Source organism: Gracilinanus agilis, chromosome 5, assembly GCF_016433145.1.
Source record: "Gracilinanus agilis isolate LMUSP501 chromosome 5, AgileGrace, whole genome shotgun sequence".
Lineage (NCBI taxonomy): Eukaryota > Metazoa > Chordata > Mammalia > Didelphimorphia > Didelphidae > Gracilinanus > Gracilinanus agilis.
Window position 1 is genome coordinate 112,585,531 of NC_058134.1, and position 17,240 is coordinate 112,602,770.

The window sequence follows — 17,240 nt, forward strand, 5'->3', positions numbered from 1 at the left end:
GGGAGGAGACCTGTACTTTGGGCATAACACAGGAGGCAACATCATATAAGCTGCAAGAACACTGGATTTGGAGTCAGACCAAAGTGATTTTAAATCCATATTTTTGTATTTCTGCTTCAATATTGTCTGCTCCTGGGCAAGTCTCTTAATCTCTCAGGGTTTTGGTTTCCTTATCTGTAAGATGAGAGAATTGAACTAAATGACCTCTAAGTTCCTTCCAGTTCTTTTATGAAAATCTTGTGACTTTTTTTGAAGATCTGAAGAACCCTAATTCCAACTCTAAATCCTATGTTATTTTTAATGTATACTCATTTGGTGTCCAGGTTGAGTGGAAGGGGATAAGCCGTGATACTTTCCCTTCCACAAAGAGTTTAGGAACTAGTAGAAAAGACAAACCTAACCCAAATAAAGGAATTAAAGAACAACACCAATCACTAAGACCTTCCTCTTTTTCAGGTTTTCAGAGAAGGAAGGGACCAGTGAAGCCTAGCTGACTCAGGAAGAGCTTCTTGGTTAGCCAGGGGTTGCTGATAAAAAAACCTAACAACTTGATTTGTACTGCAGAGAGGGAATAGATGGTGCTCTGGAAAAAGGGAGAACCATATCCACAATACCAGTTCAGTTTATACAACCTCCTCACCACATCCCAGGCAGATAGATATAACCTTGCATGGTAGCCCAACCCTTCCCCCTTTCCCTCCATTACAGATAACACAGCAGTGTTCCTCAACCCCAGCAGTGAATGAAGAATATCAAATCACAGTGAAGTATTTCTAGAGGAGCTGCCTGATTAAGTGAAAGCTGCCTGTGTGACTAATACCAGTGGGACTGTGTTCTGGCTACTTCCTGCTGAACTGCCTGGGCTTGTTTTTAGCCAAGCCGGTGATCGTGGTTGTGTGGGTGGCTCAAGAGGATTAGTGGAAGAGAACTGGAGAGCTAAAATATTGTCCATACTATTTGTATTCTTTATAGTTCCTGTTTCCCAAAGAATCATGGAATTCTAGAGAAAGGTCTCTAAGATGCTGCTAGTACTGGAAGAGACTATAGGGATCATCCAGTCCGATTCTCCCATAATACAGACGTTGAAACTGAAGTTCAGAGAAATAAAGGGTCTTACTTGCTTAAATCACACAGTGAGTTAGTTTCATTAATTTCCTCTGCCCTAATATAAAATTGACCAAACATTAATGGAATATTTGAATCCAAGTGGTAGATAGACCTGTTCCCTGGCAAGGAGGTTAGAGAAAGAGAAGAGTTGAATGTCTGCAGTGATGGAGGACTTTTCCTCATTTGCTAATTTCCTATACTAATGAAATTGTAGTTCCAGACCCCCCCCCCAAAAAAAAGTAAGTTTTTTTTAATGTATAAGAAGCCTCATCTAAAAGTATTATTAGGCAATGGAATTTAAATGGATTTCATTGGTATAGGGAACTCCCAGGTGAGGAAGTTTCCTTTGCCAGTACAGGTTGAATCAGTACCTTCTCTGTAATTTATGCCTATAAATTTATGACTTATAGAATGGCCTAGATAGAGGTGTCAAATTCCTGATATGTGACTGACACAAAACCCTGAGTAAGGCCCAAATCTCATTAAAATATAATTGGGCAACATTTAGTGAAATGAATAAACATACAATTCAACATATATAATATTTATTTGTGGTCTCCTGAGCCAGTTTAGAACTGGTATTTATTCCTATCAGAATTAGATACCATTGACTTAGAGCACTGAGAAGCCAAGTAACTTCTATCAGTTTTTGATTACTATTTGTGGGACCTTAAATCTCTTTAACTCCTCTGGACTCTATCTATAATAATGGAATGTGCATGTTGTGTTATAGGGACAAAGGCACTTTACGATGTCTTCTGAACCTAGATCTGGGAACTGATTTCAACCTATGCTAACAAATCTATGATCCTATTTATATTATGCTCAAAGGGTTGCAAAGTGCTCTCTTCACAATAGTCAGTAAGTCAATCAGTAAACATTTCTTACTAGGAGATATATAAAAAAAGGCAAAGAATAGTCCCTGCTCTTACAAGCTCTATATAGGAGAAATTAGAAATAATCACCAGGGAGAAGGCACCAGAATTAAGGACTGGTACAGGCTTCATGTAGAAGATAGGCTTTTATCCATGACTCGAAGGAAGCTCGAAGGGAGAGATGAGAAGGAAGAGCATTTCAGGCACAGGAGCTAGTGAGTGGAAATGTCTGGGATGAAGAGATGGAATGTCTTGTTTGAGGAACTACAAAGAGGACACCATCACTGCATCCTGGGGGTTGAGGGGCAGTAGGAGAAGGTGTGAGAAGACTGGAAAGGTAGGGGAAGGGGCAGGTCATGAAAACATTTGAAGGACAGAGGGTTTTATATTTGATCCTGGAGGAAAAATGGAGCCTAGGTGGGTAACAGGGTGGGTAACAGCCTGTGCTTTAGGAAGCTGAGTAGCAGGTGGATTTGGAGTGGGGAGAAATTTGAGGCAAGGAGGTCAACCAGAATAAGATTATAAAAATTGCAAGGGCCTGAACTAGGATGGGGAGAGTGCCAGAGGAAAGGGGTGGTGGTGGTGGGGGTAATAAGGGAGAGGCATTGCAAAGGGGAAATTGACAGGCCTTGGCAATTAATTGGCTACACTGTCTGGGTTCTATTTCCAGGGGTTTTTCCCATGTTGTTGACTGGAGGGAAGGCAGCCAACAAAAGAGTGTTGTTTGCATTTTTTACCTGAATGCTTTATGCATCGTGCCTGTCCTTTGGTACCTTTTCAGATGAGAAGGGTTCTATTTTCCAGTGCAGATAAGGCAAGAGGGTTATAGATTTAGAGTTGGATACTTTGGATCTTCTCATTTTATAGGCATGAGAACTGACTCAGCTTCCTCAACTGTAAAATGAGGATAATAGTAGCATTTACCTCACAGAGTGCTGTGAAGATTGAATGAAATAATATTTGTAAAAAAGTTTATAAATTGCTTGTCATATAGTAGATACTATATCAATGCTCACTCCCTTTGCCCTCTTCTTTCATTATCGTTCCCCTCTTTCATTTTTCCTATGGTTCCTCTTTCTCCAAGGCATCTACTTATAAAGATGCCCAGCCAGATGTTTTCAACTGTAAAAACTATATATAATAGAGGTAAATGGCAGGTATGGTCTTCCATGACTGAATTTAATTCGGTTTAAAGTATTGCTCAATCTCTTCTAAATCCTGTTTCACTCTCTGGGTAAGCTGACTGATTTTTTAATCTGATATTTTGAGTCTTTCATCTTTCTTTGTATTTTTTGGTCTGAATTGTTTTCTTCCACCTATTCAGTCATAGGGAGAACAAATATCCTTTTTTGTAATGAATCCTAGACCCACTCCTCAATTTTAAGGACATTTAACATTTAATTAAGCATCTTCCCTTAGATTCTGCTTACAGAAATATCCTACCTTAGCTCTGGCAGGTTCTACCAAACTTGAAAAGCTCCAAGAATAGTCTAGTGACAGACTTGTCTGGGAATCAATCTAGTGAAGTCTGGAAATACTGGCAGTCAGGTAATATGTTGTTTTAGCCAAAGCAGTTTATGAAACTTTATGCTAAGGTACTGAAGAATTGTTTCAGGAGTACCCACATCAATGTTGTTTAATTCAGCAAATATTAAGCACCTACTGCATATAGAACAACATCCTACATGCTAGAGAAGAGGCAGACTTTATATTAGATTCCTGCCCTCATGGAGTTTTTTTTAGTAAGGAGATTAAAACACAAACCTAGATAACTATAATACACTCTTAGCAATAATAGCTAATTTACAATATCATCTTATAATTAGAGAGAGATAATAAGGTTATATATGATGTCCAAGGGAGAAAAAGATCATTATCAAGGGTAGTTGAAGAAAAGACTCAATGAAAGAGGTGGTATTTGATTTGGTTTTAAAGGATATGTAGGAATTTGGTAGATGGAGATTGGGAAAGGAGAACTTTATAGGCAGCAAAAAGGCATGAAGGGAAAAAGCATATGTTCAAGGAATAGAGAATAGTTTTGAAGGTAAGACTGAAGAGAGAAGGGGGCATCAGAACGTGGAGACCTTTCTGTGCTTGGCAATGTAGATTGATCTTGACTAGGTAGATAAAAGGAGCCAGTTTTCAGTACAGAATTCCTATGACCAGCCCAATGTGTTAGCATCATTGGTGCAGTATTTCTTGTGCTAATTATTGGAATAATAATGTGAATGACACTAAAATCATCTTATTTGCTCCCTTTAGCACAAACACATATGCCATAGATGGAGGACCCCCATTCTATGAGAAATAGATCTGATTTGTATGTCTTCCACCTTGGAGGTAGGTGTAGAGGTAATGTTAGTGGGAGACAGAAGGCAATTAGCAGTGCTCTATTTAAGTTCTTCACAGTGTTTCACATTAAACACAATTCAACTCAAAGCACACTTCTGTGCCTCCAGCATATCAGAAAAAAAAGCATCTAAGGTCCCAAATCATTCACCAGGAAAACAAGCAAACTTGGATGATGCCTTCTAGAAACAAAAAGGGAAATTGAGAACCTTGGTCCAAGAAAACTGTACTTTGGGACTCTGTGCAAATGGAAGACATGTATGAATGACCTACTCATTTCCCACTTGGGCTTATAGTCTCACGTAAGAGAAAACATGTTCAAATATAGGTATAGAGAATATGCACTCATAGTCATATAGAATGTTTGCAAACATTAGACAATGCTGGAGGGAAAGCTAGCAGCCTGGGGAAACTAAGAATGGCCTTGTGCAGAAGGAAATGCTTGACCTGAAGAGTAGGGGAAACCAGGGATTCAGAAAGGTAGAGGTGAAGAGAGAGTGAATTCCAGACACAGAAGACAGCTAGATAGATGGAGGGAGACTGAAGATAGAATGTTGTGTGTATGTATATGTGTGTGTGTTGTTAATTATAATTTGGTATTAATTGGTTATTTAGTCTAATTAGGATCAGGGATGTAGATCAGAAGAAAGTGTTTTTTACATTTTATTATGTCCTCTTTAAGAAAGGAGATAGGAAAAAAGTGCTATGGGCTCTTTAAGAGATTAACATAAAGGAGCATTGGTTGGAAAGGCTGGGGCCTGTCTGTTGGACTTCCTCTCAAGTTCAGATAGCTGATATATTTTCTGTGACAGAAAAGAAGATTTGTTGTTATTGTAGATTGCTTTTTTGAGAGATGAGAAAATTATTGAGATTCATACTAAACTAAGAAGAGGTTTTTACTGGGTATTTTCCCCTTCTCAGCCACAGTGGGAGCTAAAAAGCAATTAAGCCCCTGATGGCAAACCTATGATACATGTAGCCATTTTCTATGACAAGTGGCCGCATACAGAGAAATACGGGCCGGCGTGCCAAGGATGAAACATTTGCTGTAGTGTAGTGTAGACACTCTGTGCAGGAGGTCTGTAGACTAAAACAATTGTCACTGAGTAGGTAGGTTAAATAATTAGTTTTTGGTTTATTAAATACAGTTATATATTACAATTATACATTTTTGTTATTTAGGCTATAAATATCGCAAAATTATGGTTTTTTTTTCTTGAAGTGACGCACCACCTGAGTTATGCTCAGTTTTTTGGCGAATTTTGACACACCAAGATCAAAAGGTTGCCCATCACTGAATTAAGCTGTCTCTGTGATAACTGTGACAGGCAGGGAAATCTTTGGAGTGAGAAAGTAGACAAAGGTGCTGCTTTCACATTTATGAAGATTTATATATATATATATATATATATATATATATATATATTTTAAGGATTAAGATGATTTATACATTAGAATAAGTTAGATTATCATATTTAGACAGTTGAGAGTAGTTTAAGGAGGCCAGTTTACAGGCAAGAAGAAGCTTTGTGAGAAGCAGTTGGGGTTTTTGGTTTTATTTAGAAATTGTAGTGTTAAGGTTAAGAGAATCCTGTCCTCTCCTGTCCTGTCCTGTCTCCTGTCCTTGCCTCTCCTCATAGAGATAAATAAATTAGTTATATTAGACTGCCTCAGGACTTTAATCTACCATCTGCAAGAGTTAATCTTGACAGTTCAGTTTATCAATACAGCTGGGCAATCAGAGCTATCAATACTCACTACCAATGCAGTCAGATCAATTTTATTCATACCAGTTCAATATACAAGATTTAGAGTTACCCATTACCAGTACTAGTTTAAATGTTGACTATTACATTATCTAACCCAGTTTACTATTATACAATTACATTTGAAATACAAGTTTTAATTATATTATTACAATGTGCACATGTTTAATGGTATTCTAGAGGGAATAGTCATTGGAGTTAACCTAGTAGAAGAGTGTGACATGTCCATCTAGCATTCAAAGAAAATCACTTTGGACATGATGACTGTACTTGATTTTCTGAGAAGTCCTTTTTCACCTATAAAACATTTCTTTGCCTTTCTAAGACATAACAAAGTTGAATAGTGCAAAGTATAGAGTTCATTGGGCCTAGTGGACTTTGAGATGTTCAGTGATTGCAGACATATTCTTACTTCTGGTGATCTGTGAAGATATGTATTAGTTGTATTCATGGTTCCTAGCATAGTACCTGGAGGATAGTTAATATTTAGTAAATATTTGTTGATATATTGATCATCTAGCAGACATTTGTTTCACAGAGATTTTTGAAGATCAAAGCACACATTTTGTTTTGTAGGTGCCAATCTTTCCTAATGATGAAAGTGAAAAGACTGGAGGAATGTCTTTCCACTCTAGGTTTTCAGGAAAAATGAAGGGTTCCTTACAAGAATAAAAAAGAAGTTCTTTAAGGAGGAAACAAAGAAGAAAGAAGATATGAATGGGCAGAGAGGAATTCTTATCTATATCAGGAGATTGGAATATAAAAGGGGATGACAAAGAAGAGTAAAGGGAAGAAGGCCATTAAACATTTGGAGCCATGTAATTTGGATAAAGGTCTTCTAGAAGAGGTGGGAGCTATTCTATCATAGGAAGAACCAATTTCTTTTATTTCAAGAAATGTTGCTGTGGAACCACTGATGAGAGGCACTCAATAATGGCCAGAAGACACTGTGTTGTGTTGTAATGCATTAGTAACAATGATCGTTGACTCTCTGCTAAGAAGTACTGAGGCTGGGATGTGTCATTGGACTATGAAAAAGGTCTTCCTAAGTCTTTCAGTCCTGCTAGTGATTATGTGTAGAAAGATGATACCACCAGAAGGAGCCAGAAGAATATTGTTAAGGATTATGAATTCATAGAGATATTTTCATTCCTATTAATGGTTTAAAAAAAAGAAAGAGAATTCAGAAAAATTAAGTGGGCTAGGCAACTGAATTTGGCCAGAAAGGTAGTGTTTGAGAAAGGGATTTGGGTTTCTAGTCTACAATGTAGAATATGGGAATGAGGAACTCTGGATCAGGGATTATATGCCCCTAACAAGAGCTAAGAAAAACACATATTTGTCTGGAATCTTGTAAGTCTAATCAGCAGATTTTTTTTTGCCTGAAGATGGGAGGAGAGTAGAAACTTACCACCATATAGATCTTCCAAGTCTGGGATGAGAGAGAGAGAAAAGAGGAAAGAGAGAAGAGACAGAGAGACAGAGACAGAGACAGACAGACAGAGACACAAAAGAAAAAACATTTTGTTCAAGGCTACCTAGCTAATTATTGGCAGAGCCAGGGATCTTGGACTCTGTCCAGTGTTCTTTCCTTTAGATTACAAAGTCTCTGCCATCTTCTGGATAATGTGAAAAAACCTTCAAAATACAGCACTTTTGCGCTAAGTTGGATTTTTTCTTTTGAATTTTACATCTGATAATCTTTGAGGCCCTGTAGAAGGTGTTTTCAGGTAGCCAGAGATGGGTGTTTGGGGATATCTGAGTATTAAAATTATGAAGTAGTTGAGGGGATCTTCAGGTAGACTGAAAGAAAAGTTTGCAGCGGCTAAGTATGTAGTGGTTGAGAAAAATCTCTGAGGTTGTCATTACCATAGTGCTGAAAGATTGCTGGAATGTTTCAGAATCTTCCATTCAAGTATTCATATACTGTTTAGAAAAAACATTTTCTATTCAGGCCAGACTGTGAGGTTCTTCGAAACATAATTTTAAAAACCAGAGATTATAGATTTGGAGTTCTGAAGTTTCTACTTTAGGGGTCATCTAGTCCTCCCTCCTCATCTTACAAGTGAGGTACCATGGAAAGCAGGGTAGCAAAAGAGAGGACCAGTTAATTCATGGGAGATAATATTTAAAAAAAAGTCAACAGTAAATCTGTAGTTTTAGATGTCTGTGTACAAATATAAAGGTCATAATTAGCATGAGCTAGGGATCTTAATGAAGGGAGACAAATTTGACCTTGAAGGTCTCTCTCAGCCTTCATGGGATGGGAATCATTACTGGAATAAGGAAATAGAATAAATAAAAGGAACAGTAGAATAGCATTGTTTATTAAGAAGATTTACTCAGAGGCAGATAGGTAGCATGGTAGATGGAGCACCAGGGCTGGAGTTGGGAGGACTTGTGTTCAGATCTAGCTTTGTGACCCTGGGCAAGTTAATTTACCTCAATTGCCTAGCCCTTGTCACTCCTCTGTACAAAAAGTAAGAGTTTAAAAAAATAAGAAAAAGGAAAGGCCTGATTCAATGCCCTAATAGTCTTCTTTTGTTCAATCATTTCAAACAATCATGTCCAACTCAATTTGACCCCATTTGGAGTTTTCTTCGCAAAGAGATTGGAATGGTCTGCAGTTTCCTTCTCCATATTCTGCAAAGGAGGCCAAATCAAGAAGGATGGGAAGTTCTCAAGAATGAAGTTCTGAAGACATGAACAAAGTTACTCTAGATGATAAAAACAGAAGAATCTAGGGTAATGAAAAGCTAATATTAGAGAGAAGTACATATGATCCTGTAAGGCTAAGGTCAAGGGCTCTAAAGGTCATGATCAGCTGAGACTTGTGATAAACAACAAGATATTATTTTTAAAAATTAAGCATGCTTTTAAAAGCAATAGGAGAGGACCAAAGAAGAGCATTGCCTTTTAGGGTGAAAAGGATAAGGTCCCAAGAAGAGGATGATCAGCTAAGTGGCACAGTGGATAGAGTGCTGTGCCTTGCGTAAGGAAGACTCATTTTCCTGAGTTCAAATCTGGCACTGGGTATGCCATTTTACCCTCTTTGCCTTAGTTCCTCATCTGTAAAATGAGATGGACAAGGAAATGGCAAACCACTCAAGTATTTTTGTGAAGAAAATCCCAAATGGTGTCATAAAAAATCAGACATGATTAAAACAACTAAAAAAGGATGAGGATAATTGACTGGTGAGAAGAGTGAGTTATTCAACTTTTTTTTTGTTTGTTTTCTTTTCTGTAGAAAATGACCTTTCCAATGGTAAGAATGGTTGTAGGGTGCGGAATCAGTGAAGCAATTAGATAGCATTTAACCACTCTTAATGAGTTCAAGCCACTAGTGCATCACAAACTATCCTATGAAACTGAAAAAATGGGCAGGTATGATTTTGGAACTGGGGTTAGTGATCCTTGAAATGTTTTGGAGAAAGGGAAAGATGTCACATGGCTAGAAGAGAGCAAATGTCTTGACTTAAAAAAAGTGAGGGGAAAGAAAAGAGCCCATTGAGCTTAATTTCTATTCTTGGCAAAATTCTAGAACATTATATTTAAAGAAATGGTTTGTCAGTATTTAGAAAGGGAAACACTGAACACTAAAAGCTAGCGTAATTTTAACAAGTCATGCTAGACCAAATGTATTTCTTTGAGTGGGTAACTAGATTAGTATCTCAGAGGGAATATTGTAAACACAATATAATTCAGTTTCAAAAAAGCATTTGACTCCTGCTAGATAACTATGGGCTAGATGATAGGTGGATTCAAAATTGATTTCATGGCTAGATCCTAAGAGTAATTGTTGAAAATGAGGAGAAATTGCTCTAGTGGAGTACCTAAGAGATCTTTTGGCTCTGTGTTTTTCAGCATTTTTGTCAATTATTTTGATGAAGCTATATTTGTTATATATTAAAGTGATATGAATGTGTAGGGATAGCTAGCAAATTTGGATTACAAAGTTAACATTATAAAAATTTCAGCTAGCTAGACTTATGGGCAAAATTGAATTAGAGGATGTTAATAGGATAAATATGACATACATGGGTTAAAATCAATTTCACAAATATGGAGCAGAACAAGATGTGACTAGATTAGATTTCCTATGAAAAAGATCGTAGCTTCATAGAAACAAGTTGAAAGGAAGCTAAATATGCTGAAGAGGAAGGGACAATGTCATTTGAGCATATATTAAGAAATTGGGAATGATTAGAGAAGAGATGACTCAAAGCAATCTTTAAGGATCTGAAGGGTTCCACATGGAAGAGGAATTAAACTTATTCTGCTTGGCTCTATGAGCCTATGATCCTCTCTTTTTCTTGACAATATGTCTTTATTAACATAGCCTAAGAGTTCATTAACTTTTTTGGCTCTGCCATGTCATACCATTGACTTATAATGAGCTTGTAATCCCCTAAGAGGCTTTGTGTAGAGTGGAAATAACTCTGGACTCACAGAACATAAGTTCAGACTTCATCACTGACATTTACTGCCTGTGTGACCTTGGGCAGTGATCTTAATTTACTTCAGTCTCAATTTCCTTCCAAATAATTAGAGCTATCCAAAAGAAGCATGGGTCATCTTACTATTGTTGAATTTCCTTTCACTGGAGGTCTTCACATAGAGGCACCAAATGGGGGAATCATGTTGAGATAACATCTAGAATAAATGATATCTGAGATTCCTTCCAATGCTTAGATTCTATGATTGTCATGAGTAGGAGGAGCAGTGGGGTCCCAGTACCTCTGGCTATAGGAATTTCCTTCCATTATAAATGATTAGATAATTATTTATCTAATGATTAATTATCTAATAATCTTTAATAACAATGAATTATTTCACAGTCTAAAGGTCCAAGTGGACTGAACAGTAGATCAAGCTAATGGCATCCTAAGTTACCTTAAGGTGGCTTTGGTGTCCAGTCTACAAAAAGTAGCTGTTTTTTTAATAGGTCTTTTAAGTTCCATCTTTGAAAAGAAACTACCTATAAAGTGACAATAGAAGTGGATAAATTTGAAGAACTGTTCTCTACATACGCAGATAGGTGATTTCAAGCCTCTTATGTGATACCTCTAGAATCATAGAATGATTGCACTGGAAGGGACCCTAGAAATCACCAAACCTAACCCCTTCATTTTATAGATGAAGAAACTGGAAACTCAAAAAACTGGAATGACTTGCTTAAGGTGTTAGGGTTCAAAATGGGTGGCGAACCCTAACAAAGGATATATAGATGATTATTGGCAGTCAAGACTCAGCCCACGCCTCTCAGTCTAATGTTCTTCTATATTACAAAGCCTTTGCTGTTCCATGAATGATGTGATAAAAATCTCAAAATTCCACACCTTGCCTCCTGTGCATTTTATTTTCTTTCTTTTCTTTTCTTTTCTTTTCTTTTCTTTTCTTTTCTTTTCTTTTCTTTTCTTTTCTTTTCTTTTCTTTTCTTTTCTTTTCTTTTCTTTTCTTTTCTTTTCTTTTCTTTTCTTTTCTTTTCTTTTCTTTTCTTTTCTTTTCTTTTCTTTTCTTTTCTTTTCTTTTCTTTTCTTTTCTTTTCTTTTCTTTTCTTTTCTTTTCTTTTCTTTTCTTTTCTTTTCTTTTCTTTTCTTTTCTTTTCTTTTCTTTTCTTTTCTTTTCTTTTCTTTTCTTTTCTTTTCTTTTCTTTTCTTTTCTTTTCTTTTCTTTTCTTTTCTTTTCTTTTCTTTTCTTTTCTTTTCTTTTCTTTTCTTTTCTTTTCTNTTTCCTTTCCTTTCCTTTCCTTTCCTTTCCTTTCCTTTCCTTTCCTTTCCTTTCCTTTCCTTTCCTTTCCTTTCCTTTCCTTTCCTTTCCTTTCCTTTCTCTTCTTTTTTGGAGTTTTGCATATAGTTGATGTAGTTGGAAATTTTGTGGAGGGCATTTTCTGTTAGCTTAGGAAAAAAAAAAGATTGGAGTGTTAGAATTATAAAGTGGTTGAGAATATTTTCCTATAGCTTAGAGAAGTGTGTTAAAGGTAGAGAAAACCATGGTGCTGGTAGGTTGTTTGATCATTGCAGAATTTCTCATTCAAAATATCCACAAGGTGCATGGAAACAAAACTGGAGGCTTCATGAAAGATTAATTTATAAATCACATATCACACAAGTCTGACTGAAAGGGACTTTTGACATTGTCTTGTCTAACTCCCTATCTATCTTAAAAATTAGGAACTCGAGGTCTACAAAGGATGAGTGACTGGCTCCAGATCACAAAGGGAAGTAGTGGTAGAGTTAGGATTTGATTCCAAGGCTTCTTGACTCCCAGGCCAGCATTTCATCTACAACACCAAATTGTCCCTAATTTTTACAAAGATTCTGAGAAGTTGGAGGGAATTAGTGCTTATTTTTCATATTGAACATATTTCATATTGAGTGACACAATCAATACAGGGAAGATAATTTTCTATAGATCTTTTTATTTTCTAATTAAATGATTTTAAAATTTTAAACAAGCATTGAACATCAGTATAACTAATCACACTAAGTAACTATTGACAGCTTAACTACTTAGGACAAATGAAGTGTAAAATAACTACTTTTTCATCACTCCTTTTAAGTTTTCCTGAGTATACTTTGTTTAATTAATCTCATTTAATTTTCCTCTCATATAGTCATTATAAGCACACAATCCATTCTTTTGTCTCTACTTTTGCCACTGAATTATTTTATAAAAATCTTTTGAAATTTATCTCATACTTATTGGTCTTAATGGTATTATAGAACTTCATTTCATTAATATGCCACAATTTAACTATCTCCCTTATTATTAGATATTTAGGTTATTTCTGGTTTTTAACAATTTCTATTAGATATGTATATATTTTTAAATTTATTTTTTATTAAGAATAGTTTTCCATGGTTACATGATTCATGATCTCCATCTCCCCACCCCCTGCCCCTTTTTCTTCTTCCCTCCAGAAGCTGACAAGCAGTTCTACTGGGTTATACATGTGTCATTGTTCAAAACCTATTTCCATGCCATTCATATTTGCAGTAGAGTGTTTAACAACAAAACCCTAGTCATATCCCTATTGAACTACGTGATCAATCATATGTTTTTCTACTGCATTTCTGTTCCCACAGTTCTTTCTCTGGATGTGGATAGAGTTCTTTCTCATAAATTCCTCTGGATTGTCCTGGGTCATTGCAATGCTGCTAGTAGAAAAGTTCATTACATTCAATTGTGCCATAATGTATCTATCTCTGTATACACTGTTCTCCTGGTTCTGCTCCTTTTGGTCTGCATATTAGATATTTTGTAAAAAGAAATAAAGTTTTATTTAGGGTTGGGCTAGAGCTGTTACAATTCTAAAATTATCTTTCTTCAATCTGTTTTCTAGATCAGTTGTTTTTCCCATGAGATATGTCACATTTTCTTCTTTTGATTTTGATTATTTATTAATGTCTTATGGAGTCATTAGTTTCTGTTGGCCAATTCTAGTTTTCAAGAAGTTGTTTTCTTCTTACATCACAGTGTATAAATATCAGGCAAGAGTTATAACTAGGAATTTTAGTTCCTGGGAAAAATTCAGTTGAGAAGAAAGCACAGACTTTAGGACATAAAGTCCTTCAAGGAGAAAAGTCTGAGGCATTACTGTAGGTTAGAGGAAGAAAGAGATCCACAGAATGGCTCCTTTGTGTAAAAAGTCTGGATACCATGATTAGAAAGACTATCAGAGGAAGGAAGAAGATGGATTGGTTGACAAAAACTCATGTGGGGTTCAGGAAAATCCTCAATGGTATATCTCAACATTTTTGGTAATTCTGAATGAACTCTCATGAAAGATATAATGTGGGTGCCTAGGGCCAGCAGTGTAACTCATAGCAATGAAAAAAAAAATCCTACTCAATTGAATAATGGTGACGCTAGGAAGAAGACCAGGTTGTTCTCTAGAATTTAGTCTGTGCCTTTGACCCCTGGCCCTTTTTGGAGAAGACACAAATGTAGAGGAGAAAAATTGGAATTGCAGCGGTGGATCTTGAGGGAGCAGTGCTATGGCAGTGGGACTCTTGAGGGTGGCATCTGGGTTGATAGGTTGGAGTCCTGTTGCAATGGGAGTTATGCACCCTTGATGTCACTGACATGGGGCAAAGCCCCGTTGCTCCACCCTAACTGTGGCTCTACGTAAAAGGATTGATTAATCAAAAACTGAGTTCTACCTTCCTGTGTTTCACAGCATTTCACAGAGCTTCTGGATGAGTTTTCCCAGAATGTCCTGGGCCAGCTTTTGAATGACCCTTTCCTCTCAGAGAAGAATGAGATGATGGAGGTGGAACCATCCCCAGCCTCCCCTGCCCCTCTCATCCAGGCAGAACACAGCTACTCCCTTTGTGGGGACTCCCGGCCTCAGTCCCCACTCACCCACATCTCTACTGAGGATACATTCAATGACGGTAAGGGAAAAGCAAAAGAAAGCTTGTCTGTATAGAAATATCTAGATGCAGTAGGTTTTGGGGAGAATAATGATGAGTTGGGTTTTCTCATTGGCTGCAGTTCCTTTCTTTTAGTAATTTTTTGAAAGTGGGACCATATCTATTTATTGTTACTATTGGTTATAGAGTCCTTATTATTTTTAAGGGCCCAAAGCATTATATTTTGGAGAGTCTTGTTTACTTTTCTTATCCCCATCTTGCACATTATATAATTGATATATTTGATGGTTATGCTAGTCTTGCTCCCTGTCTGGATATGCCTTACTATTCAGACTGTCACTTATATTTTTTGGTAATCAGGATATGTCACATGGATTTTCTCAAGCTGAAATACTGTGCCTTTCATATTCCTTTTCTGAACTCCCTTTCTACACTTGTCATATTCATAAAACTGCATATGTATCCTGCTTTCTCCTGTTCCCAGCATACCAAAGCTGTTCCTTCTAATGGCATGGTATGGATTATTAGAAGAAAATATTTCCTCACAATCAAGAGTTGTCCAAAAATGTAAACACAGTCAGTTCCTCATCATTAGACATCTTCATGTGAAAGTTGGATGACATCTTTGGGGAAGCAATGCAGTTTGGTGGAGGGAACACTGAAAGAAGAGGCTTAGATCCAGGCTATAACATTTAATAGTTGTGTGTCCTTGGGCAAATCACTTCCTCACTCTGGGACCTAGTTTTATTATGTGTAAAAAAATAAAGGTTATATATAGTTGGATTTGATGACGATAACTCAAATACAAAGGTTTCAGGATTTTTTGTTATTGTTCACTTGTTTCAGTTGTGTCTGGTTCTTTGTGACTCCATTTGGGGTTTTCTTGGCAAGGATTTTGGAATGGTTTGCCATATCCTTCTCCAGCTTATTTTACAGATGAGGAAACTGAGGCAAGGAGGGGAAAGTGACTTGTTCAAGGTCACACAGCTAGTAAGCATATCTAAGACCACATTTGAATTCAGGTTTTTCTGACTTCAGGCCTAGGCTCTATCCACTATACCACCTAGCTGCCCTTTCAGGTTTACCAACTACTTTTCTTTAAGTAAGTAGTTCACATTTGTTATCCCCAGTTAACAGATGAAGAAACTGAGTCTAAGAGATTTAATGAGTTGTTCATGATAACCTATACCTACTGAGTGTCCAAGGTCAGACTTCAAACCCAGATCTCTCAACCACAGGTCTACTTCTTTACCAGTACACTGTATGATCTCTTGAATGATTTCTTAGTTATCATTAAAGTTCCTCCTAACAAAAATCCTTTGATTGTTTGCCAGGAAATTTATAGAAACAGGTTCCTAATTTCATAAGAGTGTATTCTGAGATCCTATAATAGGGGCTTAGCCTTTGTTCTGGAAGCAATAGGGAAACATAGGAGGGGTAGAGCAGCGCTGAATCAGGCATGATCAAAGGTATACTTTAGGCAGATTATTCGAGCACTACTGTGTAGGTTTGGAGGGGTGGGACACTGGAGACTAGAAGATGAGTTAAGGAATCACTGTAATAATAGTTCTAGGTAAAAAGCATTGACAATGTACATTTGAGAGATGGCAATTAGAATAGAAATGATACATATGATTCATTGCACTTGATTATACATGATTTTGTATATGTCTGTGTATGTATAGGCAGGATGAGTAGCTAGCTAGGGCAATGGAGAGAGCACCAGGACTGGAGACAGGCAGACCTGAGTTCTAATCTAGCCTCAGATACTTATTAGCTATGTGATGCTGGACAAGTCATTTAACCCTGTTTGCCTCAGTTTCTTCATCTGTAAAATGAACTGGAGAAGGAAATGGCAAACCATTCTAATATCTCTACCAAGAAACTCCTCAATGAGGTCATAAAAAATCAGACACAACTGAAAATGACTGAACATGCACACACATACACAGGCAGAATGTCCATCAAGTCAGGAAAACCCCGGTTTCATTCCTACCTCCAATACTTCCTAGGTATGTGACTATGGGTAAGTCACTTAACTCCTCAGTGCCCCAGACCACCCCCTAAGATTCTAAGTTACAGAGGAGTGGCCCATTTGCACTAGTGGAGGACATTTCTACCCAGTTCCCCTGCTGATAAAATCTTAGGTTAAGACATGTCTAGAAGAAGATATAATACATAGATATAAAAATACATGTGATAAAGAGAAAGAGCCAAGAAGCCTTTCCTGATCCCTCTAGTTATTAAAACATTTCTGACCCTGAAATTACTTTGAATTTATTAAGAATATTATTTTTTATAGATTCTCTAGTTACTTGTTTCTGGATATTTTATAATTCCCTACTAGAATATAAGCTACTTGAGGAAAGAGACTAGCTGGCATGTATTTGTATCCCAAGAACCTAACACAGTGCCTGGGTCACATTATACAGTACTTGTTGATTGATTGGATAGAATGGATCATAGAGCTATAGGACCTAGGAGCTGAAAGGAACTTCAGAGCCCATCTGGTCCAACCCACTAATTTTTAAAGCTGAGGAAACTCAGGTTCTGGGGGCTTAAGGAACTTGCCCAAGGTTATACGGATCATGTTAAGAGACAGGATTTGAATCTGGGTCCTCTGATTCCAAATTCAGTGCTCTCTCTGTTGTATCAATATTGCCTCTCTTAGAAGATAGTTTAGAAGATTTTGGTTTAAATCTTGCCTTTGGTGCTTACTGGCTACATGACCCTGGATAAGTCACTCAACTTTTTTGGGCTTCAGT

General features: G+C 37.0%; 1 protein-coding gene across 1 annotated transcript in view; it reads left to right on the forward strand.

Moving 5' to 3' along the window:
* Positions 1-17,240, forward strand: part of CREB3L2 (cAMP responsive element binding protein 3 like 2) — a 165,859-nt gene that overhangs the window by 80,339 nt on the left and 68,280 nt on the right. Inside the window, exon 2 of the mRNA XM_044678496.1 lies at positions 14,280-14,496. Coding sequence (XP_044534431.1) covers positions 14,280-14,496 — 217 coding nt within the window. The remainder of the gene's footprint in view (positions 1-14,279; positions 14,497-17,240) is intronic.